This window comes from Acartia tonsa, chromosome 12 (genome assembly GCF_053477335.1).
Source record: "Acartia tonsa isolate MP-2025a chromosome 12, ASM5347733v1, whole genome shotgun sequence".
Classification (NCBI taxonomy): Eukaryota; Metazoa; Arthropoda; class Copepoda; order Calanoida; family Acartiidae; genus Acartia; species Acartia tonsa.
In genome coordinates, this window is record NC_137271.1 from 21,151,543 (window position 1) to 21,175,451 (window position 23,909).

The 23,909-nt window shown below is 30.2% G+C and overlaps 1 protein-coding gene across 2 annotated transcripts in view; it reads right to left on the reverse strand.

The window, feature by feature from the left end:
• The window catches only part of LOC145333396 (uncharacterized), a 94,723-nt gene that overhangs the window by 69,076 nt on the left and 1,738 nt on the right, over positions 1-23,909 (reverse strand). For both annotated transcript variants that reach the window (XM_080178514.1, XM_080178512.1), the window contains exon 2: positions 18,731-18,801. In XM_080178514.1, coding sequence (XP_080034640.1) covers positions 18,731-18,742 — 12 coding nt within the window. In that variant the 5' untranslated portion in view covers positions 18,743-18,801. The remainder of the gene's footprint in view (positions 1-18,730; positions 18,802-23,909) is intronic.

Consider the following 23,909-nt stretch of genomic DNA (forward strand, 5'->3'; position numbering starts at 1 on the left):
CATTAGAATTCGTGAAAACAGTCTTTGACATTCATAATCATATTACATATATAAATAAGTAAGGTTCTTTTGAGCTTAAGAAATCAATAATTGCTGCATAATCGAGCCCCTAGATGCTTTGGGCGTAGCCGCTAGTATCCTTGCGTCCCTGTAAAATTTGCTATATACAAAACAGTTTAAACTATTTGACAGTTGAATGAAATCTAGAATATGACAAAAACATTTCATAAGTAAAATCGACTACACTTATTTTAAGGTTCTGTACAACTAATAAAGATTTTGTTTAATATTGAAAAAGGAATATTTTAAAGGATATTTTGGAAGATATCTTTAATTTTTCAGAATTCATTGGATTTTCATGCAATCCTAATATATAAAGTAGTAAGGTTTTTTATCCTAAGCTTAAACCGATTGGTTCTCTATTGTTGTTTAGCTTTAAAAAGGTCTTTTGATGGTTTTAGGCTATTATATTTTCAGATTTAATTCTTGGTCTGCCTAGATGCTACGGCCGTAACCGCTAGTGAATATATAAAACAAATGGTTTTACCAGACAAAGATATTGTCTAGTAAATAAGTACAAGTAGTACAAATCCTGAAACCAAATATTTGGCGCATTTCTCAAGTTTTTAAATTTTGGCTTTAGGCGGTTATTATACAAAAACAATGAAAAATTATAAAAAAAAACTACACAGTGCAATTTTGGCGTAACTTTGTGAAAACTATTTTTAATCTAAAACTTTAAAAGAACATTAACAAAATCTCCACCAAAGAGTAGAGTAATCTTTAAAACATTGATTTAAGTATATCTTTTCTTGTAGATTTAATTTTTAAAATTCTTAATTTCATTTGGAAGATTTTTTTGTTTGTGCGTTTACGAGTAAGCAAAAAGTTAATACACATACGTGGTAAGGGACTATTATTATGAAAAAAAATATTATAAAATTAGGAGAATAGTTTGTTTTAAACTTTTTCGCATGATTTTATTTAATATCTTTTAGTAACGTTAATGATGAAAAAAATTACTTCAATTAATAAAGCCTCAAAATTGAATTTAACTGTTTTTGAGTATACATGTCCTTACTCCCACTTTTCTTATGTATATTATACACTTTTTTCTAAAGGAAAAATATGAATACCTTAACTCTTTAGCCAATTGTTGCTTTGTTTTTTTAACATGCAAAATGTATTCTACAATAATTCAATTTATGGTTTAAAGAATAGTTGTTTATCACATCGCAGTTGTTTTATAACCAGTGTTGTAAGCCACGAGGGGCCGAAGTCCCGGTCTAGCAAAATTTTATTATTTTATGAATCTTATTTTGATATTTGTAGAAAATTATGTGTAATTCGTTGGTTTTTGTTTGAAATTGGGCGAATTGTTTTTCCGTATGACTAAAAACCGGTTCTGATACAGCGGATATTAATCGGTTTCGATCGAAGCCATACTGGAAAACTATTGTCACTAATAAAATGAAAGACAAAGCGTGATGTTTTTCTGTAACCATTGGATCAAACAAAATGGTGTAAAAATTATTTTTACTTTTTTGCCGGCGAAAAAACAGCATATATAAAATCGGGAAACCTTTAGTTTTATGGATGAACGCGACCTTTCTTGATGTGTTAACAAAATTTAAGGTGCCAAACTGTGAATATAATTTGCATAACATGTAAAAATTTTGACAAAAAGATCTATGCAAAAAAAATAGCCATAAAAGTCTATTTAAAGTTTCTTCATTTATAAGTTTATAGTAGATAAATCAGGGAGGGAGGGGACATAGGGCTGTTTATTACAATAGTATCCATAGTTTTATATTCGTTGGCTTAACAACTTTGGGGACTTTTAATGAATTTCAATTGGCTGGTTCATTAAGTCCAAACGTTTCAACTTCTAATTGCAATCTACAAAAGGGGTAATTTTCTGTATCACCATTGGGGATGTACATCAATTTATTGCCCATTGTCTTAACCCTTTAAATTTGTGTAGACAAATAATATTTATTTCATGTCAATACAAATTCCATGTCTAACAGGGTTAAAAACCTTGAATTGCCTTAATTAAATTACTTGTCACTTGTTATTTAATTAAATGTAGATCATATTTTTAATTAGATTGATCAACGACGTTTAATTATTTCAATTTGAAATGGTCTGGGTAATGAATGTAGCATTTTTTAAAAAGGAGTTTCCCAAAAATCGTTGAAAATACACATACAGCAAAAAAAATGTATTAATATGCAGAGAGGGATGGAACATTGAGCTGTTTATTAAACTAGTCCCCAAAGTTTTATATTTACGTTTTCTTATTCGTTGGCTCAACAACTTTATGTTCGTTAAGTTGAGTTTTCAACCGCTCCAACCACTAATCGTAATCTACAGAAGGGATAATTTTGTGTATCATTATTGGGGATGTACATCAATTGATCGGTCTTTGTCTTATCCATTTAAATCTCTGAATAATATTGAATATTAATGGCTTGTCCTAGAGATATAAAATTGGCTATTCGTTAATTATGTGTATGTTTTAGGCTTTTATTATAAATTTCTATCTTACCCTATCTCAAGTTAATATTAGAATAAAAATTTGTTTAGTTTTGTAATTTTTGGTTGATGTTTAAAATTGTAATTAAAACTGGTTGAAATTAAGACAGGAATCATAAGGGATAAGATGATTAACGATAAAATGATAAACGACCACTATGAAAAACAAAAATACCCCTTCTGTAGGTCAAAATTATTGGTTGAACAGTTTATAAACTACTAGTTCAACTAAACAATGGGAAAATTATAACAATATCCAAAGTTTTTAAGCCAACGAATAAGATATTGTGGTTAAAATACTTTGGGTACAAGTTTAATTTACTGTCAATGTCCTCTCTCTCCCTGAATAATTAAGTAGATGTTGTCCAGACGAATTTGTTTAATTTTAATATGCTCTAATTAGCATCTAGTACGAGAACAAATGTGTCCAGAGTTAACGCTGAAAGTACAATAATTAAATCTAAACAAATGTGATAGATAATGGTAAATAAATGTATTATTCAATGGTTCCGAGATTAAATTAGATACATTGTAACAGCCATAAATGGATGGAATAGGTTTTCTCGTATTCATTCGAATCCGGTGGATAGGAACCGGTTCTCATCCATACGAAAAAACTATGTCTAGCATCGTATTATATCCAGTTTTCTACGAATATAGAAATGTACAATAATAAGATTAAAAACAGTTTTTTTAGCCGGTGCCTCCGGCACACCGGGGCTAAAAAAAACTAGTTTTAATCTTATAATTGTACATTCTATATCCGCGGAAAGCCGTTCATAATACGATACGAGAAATAACTATTCCAGTATTGCTAATCATCTATAGTATCGTATTACAGACAATTTTTTTTACAAATTTCAGAAGAAAAATCTTAAAATCAATACCCCCTCGGGGCTTACAAAACTGGCTTCATAGCTCGGTAGATATTTCGAGGGAAAGCAGCACAATGCTTAAATTTAAAAATCTGTGTTGTGTCAATTTACAAAAGAACACTTATTTGATTTATAAAAAACTTCGAATTATCATTCCAAAAATGTAATCTGCAAAAATTGTTAGTAAAAACATTTGAATTCTGATTAGGCTGGGTCATTCTACCACGGACAAGATAAGATCTTCAATTTACATGTGACTTGCTGTCTCTATTTAGAATAGACTGGACCAAAATTTAGAAAAGGAAAAATAATCGAAATTGAAGAAAAAGAAAGATTTGTTGTAATTGTAAAAGAAACTATTATATTCATAACAAATATTAAAATGGTTGAAATTGAAAATTTAATTGTAAGTTGTAAATTATTTTGCCTTACTTTGGGTTAAGCATGAATGTCATATATCAATATGCAAATATTAATGTTTTGTCAACATATTTTTAAAAATTCATATTTTTGCAGACAGAAATTTGGGACAGTCTAACGTTGCAAGACGGTAATGGGTAGAATGATAAGTCATTTATATTTTCACAGTTGGGCGCTACGAGAATTTGGACAGGTTTTCTGCAAAATTAATTAAATATCATTATATAAAATAACAGGATCTGTGTTTGTCTGTCTGTACCAAAGGATCATGCAAAACGCTAACCGATAGTGTTCTCCTTTACAGTGTAGCTCCTCATAAGTCAATATTCCCAAGAGAAATCACCAACAGAAAAGAGGACCATCCAAAAGATGAAGGTAACCTCCCCCCCTTAACTCACCTCAAATGACCCTAGAGGCCTCTAGGGGATGTAGCCTGTAGATTAATTAAGACGACTAAATTAACCGTTATTATTGATTTGTTTTCTACTCTACAGGTTCGTGTCCAAAGAAAAAAAACCATGAGGTCAGTTTTAATTAATTGCGTGTCTTCACTTATAGATGACCTTTCCGCCTGTCCGTCATTTGTCACTGCGTAAATTTGTGTTAATCAGCTATTTTTGTTTTGGAGTAAATTGCCCAAATAATTTGAGGCTATGCATTTTATTTGAGATTTTATTTTACCTTTTGAATTATTTTAGGTTTTGCATTTTATCACTACTAGCGGTTGCGGCTCTAGCATCTGGGGTGTTTGTATTACGAGGAGAAATAAAAATAGCATTAAACTAACCAATAACGTAATCTTGAGAATAAAACAGCCTAAAACCATCCCAGGACCTTTGTTTAGCTTCCTTCAAATGGAGATATAAATAAGTTAAATATTTAATAAAATCTCGTGTTTCATACAAAAAAAATGTTTTTTTCTTCTAGTTTTCAAATTCAATCTTAGACAACACTTTAACACATTTTTATATCATTAATAAGTATTATTTAAAATCAAATAATTTATCTTAATTTTTATGTTTTTATCAGCAGAATCCCATTTTCTTCAAGTTTGGCACTAGTGAATTACCCCCAGGAAATGTTGTATTTCTTAAAATCCTAAGGATAACTCTAGAACTTCATAGTTTAATTAAAATGGGGGCCTATCCCTTTCAGAAACTATTGCACCACGGAGGGGGGGGGGGGGGTGTTCTCCAATTGCAATATAAGTGATTATTACATTTTATTTCACAAGAAGTAAAAAAGTTAATTTATTATTCGTGCTAAGATCACTTTTTGTCATTTAAAATGACTTTATTCAGGTGTGCATCCATAAATCATCTTTTTTTTCCTGCAATTTTATCAAAATAAAACTAATAATAAGTCTTTAAAGAAAACGTGTAATTAACTAACGTTGAATAGTCGAAATACACCAAATTCTTTATTGATTACATTCCCAGCATGCTATTGTACACAATGTTTTTAATGTTCACACTTAATTCCTTAAAGAAAATTACGTTTTAGCTGTTTTTCTTTTTTTCTATTTTGTATAATACAATAATTTCTTTTATTATTACACTGTTTTTACTAAAAAAGTGAATGATATTCTTAAAAATATTCTTATAGAAGAAAAGGACTTACTGTTAAATAAATTCTAAAAGATTGACTAAAAGGAGGGACACAATACAATAGAGGTTGAACAGCAAGTTAAAAGGCGAGAATAGTTATTTATAACATCGTATTATAGACATTTTTCCTCGGATAGTAAATGTAAAAAATAAAGGATTTGTTGACCACAAGAGGCCAAATGCCTGGGCTAACAAAACTGGCTTCACTTTTTTATTATTCGTATAAAGTTGTCTCCAATACGATGCGATACATGATTTTTTAGAATGGCTCAGAACAGGTTCTTATCCTGCGGATATTAAGCGGTTTCGAAGTAAAATTTTTAAACTAAATGTTTCACATTTTTCTTTGGGAAACATTGTCCATGTTTAAAAGACGTTTTTTTACCGAAACTTATATATCAATTATTTCTGTCATTTGTCGGCTTAATGATTTCATATTTGAATAATTCAACAACTGGAGAAGTATTTAGATTCATAATCTTAATATAAGGTTTTTTTGTCTGTAGCTTAAGATCTCAATAACTACTGACTTGATTGAGTTCATCCTTCCATGTAAGCTTCATACAGTTTCCAGAATGGTTTTTAGCTATTTATATTTTAGATTTATGTTTTGGTATGGTTTTAGGCTATTTTTATTTCCCGTTCTTACCCCTTTTGTATACAGAGCCCCTTCATGATAAGGACGCAGCCGCTGGTAGTAAACAGGCACAAGTTTAGCATACAAAAATTTACATTCTTGGGGTTACCAATGAATGTATAAGTATAGATATATAATCCATACAATTAACTGGCCCGAGGTGGCTCTTTCAGTCTGCTAGCAATTTGCTTTTTTGTTGTTGCAGGGACTCGGCTGTGTTTATATCTCAGACATAATACAAAATCGGGATAGGATCCCCTCCCCGTTGGTAGAGTTACATAAAGCTCATGCCCCTCTATTATTTTACTAAGTTGCCGGTATGATCAATTTAATAACCAAAGCATCAAGGAAGTTTATCAAACTAAAATTAAAGTTTTTTGCAGAAATGTTTCAGCTGCTGCCGACTCCTGGTATTTTGTATGTCAATAAATATCTCCAAAATTGCCTGATAAAATTAAGATCCTGTTTTCTGAAAGTCTGATTTTTTTTATGGGGGGTTTCTAAAGGGGGGGGGGGGCTGAGGGTTGCATCTTATGGTATGTAAAAGTTTAAAGTCTGTGACTTATGGACAATCATCATGCAAACTTTAGATAATAAAAATAATCAACATTTTTACAAGTTTACTTTCATAATATGATAAATGTACTAATAGTTAAATAAAAAAAAACCCATTGCCCTTTTTGAATAAGTTAGTACCATGTAATCCTTATGTAAAAGTAACAGGGTGTCTTGTGGATGTGTGTGTGTGTTTGTTGGGTAGGATCCCGCTAACCAATGAACATGTCTCTCCTTTACGATGATGGCAAAGATTTTGTAACCCACCCCCCCCCCAAAAAAAAGCTTGGACATTATTTATTAAGGCTTGGTTTTCAGAGAGGGAGGGGTCATTGGGCTGATTTTTACACAAATACCAAAAGTTTTATAATACCGTTTTCTTATTTGTTGGGTTGACAAATAATGTGACTTCTACTGCATTTTCTTGGTTGGTTAATTAAGTTGGATGTTAAAAACTTTCAACCAATAATTAAAATCCACAGAAGGGTTAACTTTGTGTTTTATCATTGGTGATGTACATTAATATAACGGCTATTGTTTTATCCCTCTAGATCCCTCGCATATTTCAGTAAATACGCTGTGTGTTGAAAATAATGAAATTGTCTTGAAAATTAAATAACTTGCATGCAATCAAATCATATTTACTTAGAGGTTAGGAAATAGGGATACGGGGATGGAATAATTCAAGATAAATCAAGCTTTCCACAAACATTCTTTTCGAGATAAGGTTTACTTTATTTTTGATGTCACCCTACCCCATTGAAATTAAGACTTTTCAATTATTTTTAAACTTTTGGTAAATATTCTTGACTGCAGTTTTAAGCAACCTTAAGGGTCAAGGCTATAGATAAGATAGTATTTATCTGAAAGTACCCTCATATTTCTTGAATGGTATCTTATGAGTATCATATACCAATGGCAATAAGTATGTAGTTTATTATGTGTCAGAGATGACCACGTTCATTTAATTTAGTGCAGTCGACATAAAAAAGTCAGTTATGTGATTTGTAAAATATTATGACGATATTCCTTTAATCATGACTATTTTTTATTAAGCCTTACAAACGCACAATCTTTGGCAACTTTGAGAGTATATCTTTACTTTATTTATATGGTAACAAATATCTCAAAGCAAACGCTTATAGAATTTATTTTTTTCTAATGCAATTAAATTTTTTTTTTGAGCAAAAATACTCTATAAGCCTTTAAATTGTCTGTATGTTTAGATTAGCTACGCTTAAAAAAATAATTTGACTTTATTTCTTGATTAAATAACGTGGATCTTATACGAGATTCGCGTTTATTTTAATAAAGTGAAAAATTAAGCTGGCTAAAATAACAATAACCTCTATACCCTATCCCCTCACTTCCAACTTGATGCACGAACTGACCAATAAGTGTTGTCCATGTTAGCAACCTAACTTGACGACAATTTTTCCCCTGTCATAATATCCACGTATGTTCTACATCCACATTTCGTTAAACATAACAATAGTCAACAAATTGAAATAAACAAGGATAACAACATCCTAAATTGGCAAAGCACAAAAAGTCATGGATGGATATATGGACAAAGTGAGTTATAGAGAAGGTGGTCAGGGAACGAAAAAAGAAAGAAGGATATGATAATGAGAAAATAAAGCAAATTTAATTGGCAAAATCTCTTTTGCAGCATATGAACAAGCCTATGGTCAAAGTCAATTGGATGCAATTTGAACAAGAGAACATTCACAAAAAATAATCCATATATCTTAAGCAGCAGCAAAGAAAATACTATTTCACATAGAGCTGTACATTTTATTGATATAAACCATGAACAAACAAAAGACCAGTACATCTTAAGTAGCAACAGAATAGTTATTTCTCGCATCGTATTATAAACGGCTTTCCGCGGATATAATACGATGCTAGACATAGTTTTTTCGTATGGATGAGAACCGGTTCCTATCCACCGGATTCGAATGAATACGAGAAAAAATATTATTTCACACAGAGCTATACATTTTTATGGTAAAAATATTGAACAAAAATTTATTTTTAGTATTCTCTACAGAAAGGACGTAAGACCATTCAGATACCCTAATTGTTGAGTAACTCCGCTTTTGAAAATGAAGATCTAGGCCGTATGAATGGTATCTTCTTTGAATGATCAATCTTAGGATGTCCATCATTCAAACAAACATAAGGATAGACGGACAGACATAAAAATAGACAACGTAAGAATAACATTAAATGGTGATCGCACTTAGACGTAGCTAATTTGTACAACTTGTGCTAATTGTACGATATATTGAGAAAACCAACCCTTTGATTTAGCTTGGCTGGCTTTTCTCTTGGCGTCCTAAACTCAAATGACCTGTGTAAAAGCCAATAAATTTCCCTCTATTCAAAATTATTTTTAATGTCTTTAAGTATAACGTTGTTAACGTATTTTAGATAGTGAGCAACTGTATTAAAAAGTATTATAATCATTTAATAAATATTTTACATCTTAGGAAATATATAATAACCTAAATATTAAAATAAATATTCAGTGCACGTCAATTTATTCAAAAGTGTACCCTCACTTCCGTACATGAAATCATCAAAACTGCATATTTATTACAAACGCACTAAAAAACCCCTTCTTATCTTTTTGCTATAATGATTTTATGTAAATGTTATGTTATGATTTTGTTTTATATCTAAATAAAGTTTTGTAAGTAAAGAATAATTATTATTACATTTAATATCTTGCTATTTTTATTATTAATAAAATATTGGCTTAAATTCAAACAGTTATTTTATTCTTCTAGGTGGTTTTGAAGAATACAGCCTGTCTGTCAGTAAGATTTCTTTAAAGTTTCTAACTTGAATATTTCCTATTCCCCGCAGGGATAAGTGGATAGGTAAATTCTTACAAAATTAAATCTTTACACGCAGAGGCGTTGTACCTACTACTACTATGTCAGATGTGTGTTATTGATACTAAAAGTAGAGGGAATGTTTTTGCCTGAAAAATACGGAAATCATTAACATGCACTCACAAGGTTAGTTGTCTTTAGACCTAATTTAAAGGTCTGTTGTTATGAAAAATGTATAGAAAATCTAAATTCATAAAAATGTATTCCTTTTGCACAAATCTTTAAAGCTTGCCTATCGATTTCTCCCTGCGGTTGGCCAATTGAGAACAAGGGGCTCTTTGTTTTGATCAGGCATACATCTCAATTTGACAACAAAATGGGGGTTAGGCATTTTTTTCCTTTTTCCTTTTTTTTTTGGTAGAAAACAAGTATAGGTATATTCAGACATAGCGGAGCTTGTATCAAATAAGGGACGCTTAGTATTAATCTTTTTGGAGCATTACAGACAACTAGTGGCGTGCCCTGCGATTAACCAGAGGGTGTGACACCTTTAGGGGGGGGGGGAGACGAGTACATGCTTTCCCAATTTAATTTTTAAGGGAAGTGTTGACACCCCTAATCACCTAGACCCCCACCGCACGCCACTGCAAACAACATATCCATTAATTGCACCACCTTTGTCTATAAGTCTAAACTATGAAAGGGGATTGATTGTGCCTTATATTTACCATGGCATTCCCATCCTTCCAAAACTGTAAACTAACAAGCAGAATTGTAGAATAGCTACGCAAGTTAAAACTGACTGATATGTACATTCATGCCCAAAACTCTCATGTGCACTTTTTTGACAGATATTTCTCAAAATTATGAATCAATGGGTGTAATTTTTTGGCCTTTTGCATAAAGTATTGTTTCAAAATCTGCGAAAAGAAAGTTTTTTTGTCACAAGTTATACTATTTAAAAAAAAAAAATAAGCACTCTAGGAGGGAGGGGACATTGGGCTGTTTATTACTCTAGTACCAAAAGTTTTTTTCATAAACGTTTTCTTATTTGTTGACTTTTGATTGGTTGATTCATTTATTTGAGTATACAACCGTTTCAACTACCAATTGTAATCTATATAAAAAGTTAATTTTGTTTATATTCATTGGGAATATAAACTAATTTATCGGCCATTGGCTTCCCAATTTCACTACAAAAAAGACTAAAAACATAAAAATGAAGAAAAAAAAGGGGTGGGGGTCAAATTTTGTGTTTCACTATTTAAGTTAAGTTAAAAATTCAGATATGGCTTTTAAAAATGTAAGATGGTTACTGTTATAAATGAGTTTTTTTTTCATTCATTTTATGCTCATAACCCGCTGATTTTTAGACTGTTAATAGTTATTTCTCGCATCGTATTATAAACGGCTTTCCGCGGATATAAAATGTACAATTATAAGATTAAAACCAGTTTTTTAGCCCGAGATGCCGAAGGCACGGGCTAAAAAACTGGTTTTAATCTTATGATTGTACATTTTTATATTCGCAGAAAACTGGATATAATACGATGCTAGACATAGTTTTTTCGTATGGATGAGAACCGGTTCCTATCCACCGGATTCGAATGAAAACGAGAATATTGTACAGTCTGTTTTTAGTACGGTTTCCCTTTCTTCTATGTTTTCTAATCTTGACAATAGAACATAAATCATATGTTGATAAACTTAAAGCAGATAAGGTTATTAGCAGACCCTAAAAATCTTGTTAATTTACTTTCTTTTGCATAATCGGACAGACTGGGAACAGACAGACAAACAAACAAACAATCATACAGACACTTAAACCCAGGGATCTAAAGGGATAGGGCAATAACTTCAATAACGATACATTAAATTTCATCTTCTGTAGATTACAATAAGTGGTTGAAACCTTTGGACATTCAACTTACTGAACCAACCTATCAAATTTAATAAAAGTCCCCTAAGTTATACAGCCAACGAATAAGAAAACGTTATTTCAAAACTTTGGGGACGGGTGTAATAAACAAACCGATGTCCCCTCCCTACATGTATAAAACGTCTTTTTTTAAAATGATAAATGAGAGTCTTCTCTAAAAATGAGGTAACAAATATGCAAAGAAAATAAAGTATAGAATAGAATCCAGGTAGAAGATTCTGCCTGGCTAGCCTGAAGTAAAATTGGAACTTTTGAAAGATCAAAACGGCTATAAGGCTGTTAGTAAATAACATGATTTCAGTAATTATTCAGAAAAAATATTCAAAATAAATTCCTTTTGCAATAATCTACTAACAGCCATGTAGCCAAGAATCCATCTTTCTCTTCCCTAGTCACAATGGATTAAAATGGAATTTTATGTGCAAAGACTTTAAAAAATTTAATTAAGTAAGAAAATTATTTTTAAAAAATGTACCAAAAATATTGGTCTTAATATCTTTATTATAGGTTGTGCTCCTATGTTTGATTTCAAACAGCTGATTATACATACTAGCAACTACATCCATACATGAACTTGAGGTAGGGGGGGGGGGGGGAGGGTTTGACCCATGAAGCTGACCCTTAAAAATTATAAATGTGGTCAATCATATTTATCAGAATCAAAACAATAGTATGTACATTTACATGTAACATTTCATCTTTGTCTAAAATGACCAAGCATTATCTGCTGCTTTCACCCTCAAATGGTGTGTATCAGACGTGGAACTCTCTTAGTTAGACACTATTTTTTAAGGGTCATTGATTACCTTCCACTCATAGAAACTCGATTCAATATTTTCTAAATATAAACACATCACGAAATTTAAAAGCATGAAAATAAAACAAACATTTAACAGTATATATTAGAATTTAAAACAAAATAAATAATTCTAGTTTTGTCCAACTAGTCATTGTGATTTTTACTTTAGCCTTGTTGTCTTTACTGCGCAAGTCAAAGATTCCTTCAAAGAAGTTGTATCAACTTTTTTTTTTATAGCTAGCCGGTCCTTTTAGTAAGTAGTAGATGTAAAATTTTTCATAGAATTCAAATATGCAATCGTTTTTTTTGTAGACCTCTTATTTTTTAAGTAATTTAAGTTTAAAAAAAAAAATTAAGTCGATTTTAAGGTACTAAAATGCAACAAAAAAAAGAAAGAAAATGGCCATTATGAACAAAAATAGTAAGATCTTTAATTTGACACCTTACTTTTTCAATTCTGTCAGGTAATTATTGAAAAAATCGATTTTTTTAAACCCAGGAGAATAAAAACTTTGAACTCAATTTTATCATTTCACAAGTAAAAAAATTTGGGTTCATATATACCTTTAGAATCAGAAAAATATTACGAATCCATTGTAAGCAAAATTGAAAAAAAAAGTTTACAATATAGTATATAAACTACAATAAAAGGAATTATATGAAAATATCATATTATATTGTACAGGCAACGTCTTAACTCTTTAATTGAGTATAAAAATGGGAAGGGGGTATAGAGGGGGTAAAGAGGGGGTAAAAAAGGGAAGACGATAGTGTTGCCAGAACAAAAAATACAATTGGCCATTTTTTTATTTTTTTACTTTTTTTCAATTTTGCTTACAATGGATTCGTAATATTTTTCTGATTCTAAAGGTATATATGAACCCATGTTTTTTATGTCTGTTTGAGAAAATATTTAGGTCTAAAGTTTTTATTAAACCGAGGTTAAAAAAATAGATTTTTTCAATAATTACTCAACAGAATTTTAAAAGTAAGGTGTCAAATTAAAGATCTTACTATTTTTGTTCTTACTGGCCATTTTCTTCTTTTATTTTGTTGCGTTTTAGTACCTTAAAACCGACTTAATTATTTTTTTAAAAAACTTAAATTACTTAAAAAATAAGAGGTCTACAAAAAAACCGATTGCATATCTGAATTCTATGAAAAATTTTACATCTATTACTTACTAAAAGAACCGGCTAGCTATTAAAAAAAAAGTTGATACACCTTCTTTCCCAAAAATATATATGGTTTTCATTTCTATTCCTCCTTATTCTATGCAAATATGATAATAATAAATCATTTTGAGCCCAGGCCTTAAAAATTTAAATATTCTAAATCAAGTTTAAGCCAAAAAAAACTATGACAGGGTAAAAATTGTCGTCAATTTAAGTTGCTATTTCCCCTGACATTTATTGTTCAGTTCGTGCAGGGGATGGGTAATCCACTACAAGTTTCACTTTATTAGAGAACATGATAATCTGGTGCAAGATCCAAGTAAAAAAAGAACTTCTTTGGTATGGACGTATGGCCATCAAACACACTATATAAAGAGTAGCTGCGCTACAAACAATAAAACAACAGTTGCAGTTTGAATAATCATTTCTCTAAGTCCAAAACTAGACCACAAAAAGTTGATCAATTTTCGCCTGGTTATCAGATAAAACAGCCAAGGAAAAAAAGAAAAATCATGGTTAATATATTAACACAAGATTTTGTCCAAAGAAAGTAAGCAAAAACTAATAGTAGCAATTCATATAAATATGTTATAACAAGGACAATTATTTACATTCAGAGTACAGCGTTACAAAGGACAGTTACATGTTATACAGTAAAGTTAGATATGCTGAAAATTCAACCATTTCTTGGATATCAATAAAATAAATGTCCCTTGATTGATTGCTTATTAAGAAGTTTATATTTTTAAAGATATAATATTTTGATACAAAAACTAAAGAATGGATATAAGAATACGTGGATGTATTGAATAGGGAAAATTTGTCGTCAATATAGGTTGCTAATACCGAACTTATTTATTAGTCAGTTCGTCCATCCAGTAGATGGGAAGGAGATGCGTTAAATGAGGATATTGTTATATCAGCCAGCTGCTGCGTGTATTACTTCATTAGAGTGGATGAAAATCTGTTGCAACATCCAAATAATAATATATTTATTAACCCAAGCTTGCCAAGTATTTAACATTTCGTGAATATTTAAATGACAGAAAAATGTTGGAGAAATTACCTTTTTGCGTCTATTAATCATTATTTACACCAGCGAACCGCAATTATCTCTAATAGCAGTTAAGAAATTACATTTTTTAAAAGAAAAAGTAGTTTTCATATATCCTATAATATAAAGTAGTAAGTTTTATTTTGTGTTTTAAGCTTTAGATCTTAATATTGCTCGCCTGTATGAGTTGTAATTTTCAGGGAAGATTCGTAAATGCATTTGGGTGGTTTTATGCTAGCCTAAAGACTTACAGGCATACCCTTACAATAAAGTAGCAGCACTACATATTTGCAATGGAAATAAAATTGCCCCTTTTTAAAAGCTCCCATTAGCCTTAGAGGCAGAAAAGTGTTATGAGCCGTTAACTTTTTGTCATTATTTTTGTGTTGAGTATTGATGGTCAAGGGACAGGGAGTCAAGGATATGCATTGGGCAACAAAAAGTATCTTTGTGTACCAAGAAAAAAAATTGTGCTATTAAATCACTAAAAAAACAATCAAACTTGGTAACTGCTTCAATTCTGACACTTTTACACAAAGAAAGAAATTAAATTAAGAAAGAAGTAGTTTTTTCTTTGTTTGTTGTTTATTACTTTTGGTCAGTAAGTTAGGTTAGGTTATATTGGATACTGGGTAACCCTAAATGTGCAGCACCCCCCCCCCCTCCACTGAATTGGTTGGAAAAAGAAATATTACTCCCCTCCACTTATTTTCAATTATTAGATATAGGGGGGAGGGGAGGGGGTGGATTAACACTGCTAAACAGGCAGTTAGCTTGAAAGCACTTTATATGAATAATTTGTTTTCAGAGAGGCTGTCCTTAAGTCCCTGAATGGAGTTAATAAAAAGACATTGCTCACCATTTCAAAGTTTTTGCCTATAAAAAGGTGTATCAATCTTCAAACGGAGAGGGAAAGGGTGTGCAATCAAAAGCGCTAACATAAAAAATATCTCTAAATAATTGTTATTGTGTTTCTATTATGATCCCTAACTTATTGAATTTGAAAATAAAAATTACAATGAAAAACAAATTTGCTATTTTTGTGAAAATTTTGTTGATATTTAGAAAACACGCTAAAAATAGCAAAAAGATGCTTTAAGCTGTTTTCTAATTATCTTAAAACATAAACGGATATTTTACAAAGGAAATTCACAATTGTTTTATTTCATTTTTTGTTTAAAATAATTAAGGCACTTTCTAATGTTCCAATTTAAAATAAAATTATAGACAACTTACCGCGGATATTAAAATGAAAAGTTATATGATTTCAAACAGATTTAAAACTGGTTTTAATGTTTTATGAATATTTTAATATTCGTGGAAAAATATCTATAATACGATGCTTCACACGATTTTAAAGTATTGGTAAGAACCGGTTCATAATCCAGTTGATATCAATCGGTTTCGAAGCCATACCTTATTGACCTTGTCTTATGACTTTTCTTATAGTGAAAGTTTTTATTTAATACCAAAATATAATTTTTTACTAATTATGAACTGTAAAATAATGAGCTTTTCTTTAATTAATTTGTAAAACACTTTAAACTTGAATTCCATATTGAAAGACTTAAGAATACTATTCCTATCCTAATACAATTATGGATTTATCATTACTTGGATCTTACACCAGATTATCATGTTTTTATAATAAAGTAAAACTTGTAGCTGGCTAAAATAACGATTCACCGCCTTTACTCGATCCCCTAACCTCTTACTGGATGAACGAATTGACCAATAAGTGATGTCCATTTTAGCAACCTAAATTGACGACAATTTTTCCTTTGTCATTTTATCCACCTGGTATTCTTTAATTTTCGATAAACTGAACAGGAGATTATCAAATATTTTTTTTTACAGTGTATGATAATATAAAGTTAATTTATGTACCTAATTATAGGATTATGGGACAATACCTATGCATATAAGAAAACACGACCTTACTTACAGATTAAGATCTATGTATGTGCTTTACGTGGTGTTTATCCGATGTAGAGAAAAAAAATCTGCAAAATCAAATTTTCTCATTGTGTTATATAAATCGATTTGTTATTACTTGGATGTTGCACCAAAATTGTATGTATTCTGATAAAGTGATCATAGGAGCTGGCTGAAATAACGATACCCCCCTTCCAACCGCTTTACCCTATCCCCTATTCACTTATATCCTATACCCATTGTTACATATCCGAAAATAAATAGGATTTTTATGAATTCCGAAATTTGACAATTTTTTGTTTAGATAAAAAAACTTGGCAGTTGTTGGGAAAATGGTACGCGCCCCAGGTCAGATCATGGCTTTATTTTAACATAAAGATAGTGTAATTCGGGTTATTTTTACCCATATAAAATATAATATACATGTCGTAGAGCTAAAGGATTAGGAATTTTTAATATCTCTATTTTATTAAAAATACTCGACGGAAGAATTTAAACAGGGGTAATTGGAAAATTGAAACAAATAAAGAAAAGGTTAAAGATATTTTTGATTTTAATGTTAAATTAATTGAAAAAAATATAGGATATGGGATAAAATAATCCAAATTTTTAACATTATTAATTATCACTTAACTGCTGAATATAGATGGTTAAATTCATAATAACTTTATACATATATTCATAAGTTTATAGCTAAACTTATGCTTTTCGTACATCATGTTTAAGATCTTAATACATATTGACCTAATTTATACTATAAAATTACAAGTCCAAAAGTGAATTTTAAAGTTTTATTGCTAGTTAAACAAAATTTAAGGGTGTAAAAAAATTGCAAATATTGTCAACAAACATCCATAAAAATTTTAAGCAATCCATTTAATATGGATAAGTTTTATGTAATATAAAAACAAATATTTTTTTTAAAATATACTTTTTTTCTGAACTTACAAAATTTTTAATTGAATTCTAGCTTAAATCATTGTCTGTTCTGTCTTATCTATTTTACGGTCGGCTACGACTCTAGAGGTCTTTGAGGGCCTTAAGGGGGGTTTATTTTTTTCTGGGGGCGATTTCTCTTTGGAGGATGGTGATACCCTCCCCTAAATTAGTTATAAACCTTCCCAGGACCTATAAAAAGCTACACTGTAAAGGAGAACCATTAAGGTTCAGCGAGATCCTTCGGTACAGACATATAGATATCCTGTTACTTTTAGATTTACTGAATAAAAGTTTCTTTCCTAACTTTTTGGCATCTAAACAAATAAAGACATTTTCCAAATTTTTAAGCAAATAGGACATTTAGGAAGATTTGAATAAACAAATATGTGAAAAATTCAAATAAGATTCTTAACTTTTGGTACTTTTTGTAGAAATTTGATTGTTGGTTCTAAACTAGTTGGGTTTAAACTTTTCAACATATGATTTGCGGAAATTTGATTTAGCGTCAATGGGGATGTAGATTAATTTATCTTCCATTTCTTATCCTTAAAATTCCCTGCTTAAAACTAAAAAATCCTCCAAAACAATGAAACTAGCACGCATACCAAAGTGTATTATAAACATTTGTCCCTATGTAAAAAAAAACTACTTTTAAACATCATGCATGTATCTTGTAACTCAGCACATTAAAGTAATTGCAACCGTAATTAAAAACTAATTATAAGTATAAAGGTATTGTCATTAAACCACCAATTTTACTTTTTGTTATTTAATTAAAGTAAAAGAGGAATAGAGGGGGCACGAGTTATATGTAACTCTACAATCAGAGTGGTGACCATGTTCCGACTTTCAATTGTTATTTGTTATCAGCCAATAGAATCGGAAATATTTGCACAACCAAGTCGCTACAAATGAGCAGAAAGCAATTTGCTAGCAGACAGAAGGGTCCCCGCCATTTAGAATCAGGCTAAAGAGTAATTAGCTGTTGATACTTTTCATTTTTATAAGTTTTAAAGGAAACACCTTTGACATATAACTTACATCTTTTAGCACATTCGATTTCTTTAACTTTCTTTAATTTGTGTTTAATGCTTTTGATTTATTAGGTTATGAAAGACTGTCAAAACAAAAAGAGGTGTTTAAGAGTCAATGTTGAAAATTAGACAACTTAAAGTAGTTATTCACGCATCGTATTATTGACAGCTTTCCGCGTATAGTAAAAGTAAAAATTATAAGATTTACTTAAGTTTTGTCAGCTAGGAGGAAACAAATATTCAGTTTTTTTTTATTTTAGTATAAGCGGAAAATTGTCTGTAAAACAATATGATACATGGTTTTTTAGTATGTTTGAAAACCGGTTTAATCCAGCGGTTATTAACCGGTTTCAAAGCCATACTGAAAACAAAATTCTTACCTTAAAAATCATTGTGTCTTCTATTTCTTCTGTTTCTCTCCAAATAAATAATAAATAGGGATCTGGAGAATCTGCAATTTTAAATTTATCCTTACATGAACTTTTTAAATTGGATGGGTTATTTTTAACAGACGTCTACACATCTTGAGGTCTCAAGGGGTAATCGGGAGAAGAAAGTGGGGGTGGGGGGAAAGTAAACCCTCCATTTTCAATTTTAGTTTCAAAATCAATAAAATTTCTTGGTTTTTCGCTTCTAATGCATTATGACTTTCTTGTTATAAGAATAACATAAATACTGATGTTTGAAAGAACCAGTTTTTAATTGATGGAAAAGGCAAGAGCTAAAATATTCTTGCTTTTTAGAAACAATGTAATGAGAAAAAAATGCCATCATTAACATTTTGAGTAATTTACTGACATTGTCTGACAAAAATTATTTTACAATGAATTCTGGTTTATGATCTTATTAACTTGTTATTGCTGCCCCACTTATGGACATAATTGTCTTTATTTCTTAATATGTTTCTCCTTCCTTCTTATTTTATTACAATCATATTTTTATTGTATCTAGCTTTAGAATTGCTAATAGACATGCTATTTTAAAGGAAATCTACTTAAAGAAAGATTTGTATAAACAAGGATGATCATGTTCACATGTATCCAGTGGCGTTTCAGAGTTTTGCAATGGGATGCGCGAAGCGCTTTCGAAAATTTAAGAGAGTTTAACTTGACACCCCTTGTGTGTATTAGGGGATGGACTAATAAAAAAAAATGTATCAACCCACATAAATTTGCATGGGGGGGATGATACAACCCTCTTACATCGCCCTTCTTCTGTAAGTGGAATAATATAAAGGTTATAGTTTTTATAAATAGGTGAATTAAAAGACGATAAAAATAATATTAAGCCTATATTTGGTTGATACGCTATAAGTAAATGGATGAATTAAACAGTTGAATATATATAAACAAACTTACACACAATAAAAGATAAGAGGTAATTTTTTTGTTAATTTCTTTCAAACTTCATAAATGTATGCTTTTCCTGTTCTATTTCTTTTATAATCATTATTTTTTTTTGCAATAAAAAAACACTTTCGTTTATAAAATGACTCATATCATTTCTGTAAACAATAAAAAGTTGATTACCATAACGAAATTTTGTAATACTTAAAAAGTTATAAAACACAGAAAAATATTATGAAAAAAATATTTACAAAAAGGATCTTGAAGAAATGAAGCGAACATGTACAACTCTAAAAAAAAGAAAATCTTTAGGATGAAAAAACGACGTTGTTTTATGTTCAGTTAAAGTCTCCATTATCCAATCAAAGAATCATTGCAATTATTGAAAATCCCTAATACCTTTGCTAAAAATATATTGTTAGAAACATACCAGGGGGTGGAGGGGCCGAGGGGGGCGGGGGAGGGAGGGAGGGAGTATATGAAATTATACATATGTAAAACTAATTAAAAATGCTAATTTTAGTGTTATTTCTAAAAACAAACAAACAGTTTTTAATATTCATAATTATACAAAATCTAATTATAATATAAGACAAATTTGTATTGTTTAAATTTCCTACTTTTAGACAAGAAAAACAAGGATAAGATTATAAAAAGTGTAGAAAAATATCATACGTAGAGAATCCAGAATAATTATTTATCGCACAGTATTATAGACAGCTTTCCGCGGATATTGAAAGGACAAATTTAAGATTAAAACCAGTTTGTTAGTCCTTAGGTGCCGAAGGCTAAACTTGTATTAATTATATGATTTTGTTTTAGTATTTGTGGAAAATTGTCTGTAATACGATGCAATACATGATTTTCAACATGGCTGAGAACCGGTTCTAATTCAGCTGATGTAAATCGGCTTCGAAGCCATACTGAAAAAAACTTTGCTATTCTGGGCCAAATGTAGAAGATTACGTCATTTTGTGTCTCCACCTGATTCCATTGAAAGGACGAACCTAATGGTTAATGTACAGAGCAGCTACGCTTGTTAAATAATGTAAACTGCAAAAATTATCGTTGACAAAAGCAATTATGAAGTAAACATGCAAATAATAAGCAATGCTTCTACTTAATCTTCCTTCCACTTTTCCGCAGGCCGAAAATAAGAAAGATTTGTTAGCATAATAAAACTATCATATAAAAAATATTGAACATTTAAAAAGTTTTTGAATAGAAAATTTGAGTTGCAAAATAATTTATATTCTAAAAATATCCCTTTCCCTTAAGAACAAAATGCCAATAAGTTAATATTATTGCGGCGCTACTAATGTATTTTATTATTCTTGTGAATTTGAAAAGAAATTGTCCCTTTTGACTCTGCTTTTTGTTTTGAAACAGAAACGAATTCATGTTTTAAAAAAGAACTTTCTATTAGAACGTTCCTTTTTAAATTGCCCCCCCCCCCCCAACCCCTATATTGAAATAGGGTTTCTAGACATAAGAAAAACTACTAACCCCCCATCCTAATATATTAATTTCTAAAATAAGAAATGGAAGGGGAATAAGTGCTCTACAAGCACTTCAAGGGAAAACACCAAAGTAAATAAATGTAAGGATTTAATAATTATTTACTTAAATCTTTGTCTGTTAGAATTTCTTCTATTAGAAAGTTTTAAAGAAAAGAACAAAAAAACTAAATATAATGTTTTTATCAATATTTGTTTATAGAAAGATTTGTATATGTTTAATTTCATAGTATTTAATAGAATTTTTAAATAGTATTAACATGTCAGCTAGTATCACGACCGAATAATGCGAAAAATTCAAGGGGGACAATTTTTGTGAAAATCAAATACCACGTCTGCTAGTTGTCAGGCTGGTGCTTGGTTCGAGTTCTAGCCAAAACATTAGGCAACTAAATTGTTTATTGGTAATTATACTTTTATTATAGATATGTATATCAATTGCATTTCAAAAGTAGATAATATAATATAAGGGGAATGTCTGAGTCCATAGAAAGTCTTTAAAAAAGGATGAATGCAATGGGCTTTTTGATAATCTCTAATTATCCACTTACGTATTTCTTGATCCTATTCAAATATTTGAATTTTAGAAAACCTATCTCTTTTACTGACAAAAATCAAAAGAATCACAAGTGAAGGGATAACTAATTAATTTATTTACATGGAGCTGGATTAAATTCTTTATTATCACACTCGTGACAATGTCTATCATATGGGGCTATAGAAATAACTTAAAACCATCCCATGACTTGAATCTAAAAATACTACGGCTAAAATAACCTTTAGAGGACCTATGTGAAGCTTATTTAAAATAGATAACCCCATTAGTTGAAAAGTTATTGAAATTATGTGCTATAAACAAAAAAACCTAACTACTTAACATAAAAAATAAAAAAGTAAAATAAAGTACATTGTCCTATCCTTTGCAAATGCATAAATGTGCAAAAAATACACAGACATTTTCGTCATGTATTAACATCTCTTAGGTTCCTGGTTATTTTATTTTAAGAAAGATTCATGACAAAACTGACCTCTAAAAATCACACATTACATCAGAAGGTGTGCACATAAACCCGCGAAATATGCGAAATATATACACATGTACAATAAACGCTGAGATGAGGTTAACGCCGTTGAACGTCAATCTTTACTGTAATGTTTGAATAACAAGAGGTGGGGATATGCCTTGACTAAAATACAGCTTATACTTAAAAATCGAACATTTTAAAGTCCCCTAGCACTGAAATGATTTTTCCACAAATTATGTTTGTTACAAAAACCTTTGATTTAACAACCTTTTTAAGAAGTACTGTTTGTACTTTTCTAAAGAAATAGTAAATTTTCCTAATTATAAGAACACCATTATTCTTAGTATTGCGACACATTTTGCCGCAAAAAACGGCAGTAGTCTTAATTAACGTAAAAGCGAGGCATTTTTTGTTTTGTTTATTTAGAGGGTGAAAAAAAACAATGGTATCTTGTGTTTTTAATTAAGCAAATTAAAGTATACATTAGCGAAAAGGCCTTTAATGAATGGGAATTTTTTTTTATTATAGCGAAGATATTATACAAGTCTGTCGGTCTTTTAGTTTGTTTATTTGTTGATTATACAATAAGAAAAATAATTATCAATATTGTTTAAATTTGGATCTATATATCAAGAAATGCTAAGAATCAATGAAATCACTTAATAACTGATAATTTTGACTAATAAAATAGTTAACATTTCTGAATATAAATAGCTCTTAGTTTTGGGAAAACTGCATGATTTTTTAGTTTTTTTTTTATTTAAAATAAGACAAGGACGATCATGTAATATATAGAAGCTTTTTAAAAAGAATATTTAGAAAAAATGAAAGTATAATAATGAATCAAGCTAGTTAGAGGTGAAAAAGAGGATTGAAGAAAAAGAAGATAAAAAGAATAAGAAAAGGAAAAATAGAGAGAAAAAAAGAGAAAATTAGCGTGGTAGACAAACGGACAGACGAACCCAGTCACTTACCAAGTAGCTTCGCTACTAAAATTTAGTTTGTGTGTGTTTATCTACCTATCTAACTATATTGGACTATTTTGTATTTGAAAGAATGGATCATAAAGGAACATTGATAATCCTTGTTCAACCAAAACTATCTATTCTTAACAACTAATATTAGTTACCCTTGTAAAATTCAGGGTTAGACAACAAATAATAATAAAGGTAGCAGATATTTGGTATAATTTCCCTCAAAATGCCTTGCAGGTCACAGAGCCCTCTATCTATCCAGCTATTTTGAAATAAATTAAAATAAGGGAGAGAATAGAATTTAGTATTTCGTTTGTTTGTTTATTACTTTAGGTTAGGATATATTGGGTTCTGTGAAGCCCCGCAGGGTTATGATCTTCTGCAGGGTTTTGGCATAGTTGAAACTAACTAACCTCTCAACCTTTTTTTCAATTTATTTAATGAATAATAAATAGGCACTTTACGGTAAAACACCAAAATTTTAAAACCCTTAGAATTTGTGTGTTTACTGCGTTTGCTGTAAGCAAGCTGCAAAAATGCTAAGCCAGGCTCGTGACATAAAAAAATGGTTAAGTAAAGTATTGCAATCAAAGGGTTGCTTGTTTTTAATGTTAAAATTGAGGAATCGGCTTGTAGCTTGCTTAAACAAGACTAAAATGTCAAATGCAATAGTATTGAAAGAAATTTATTTGACTTA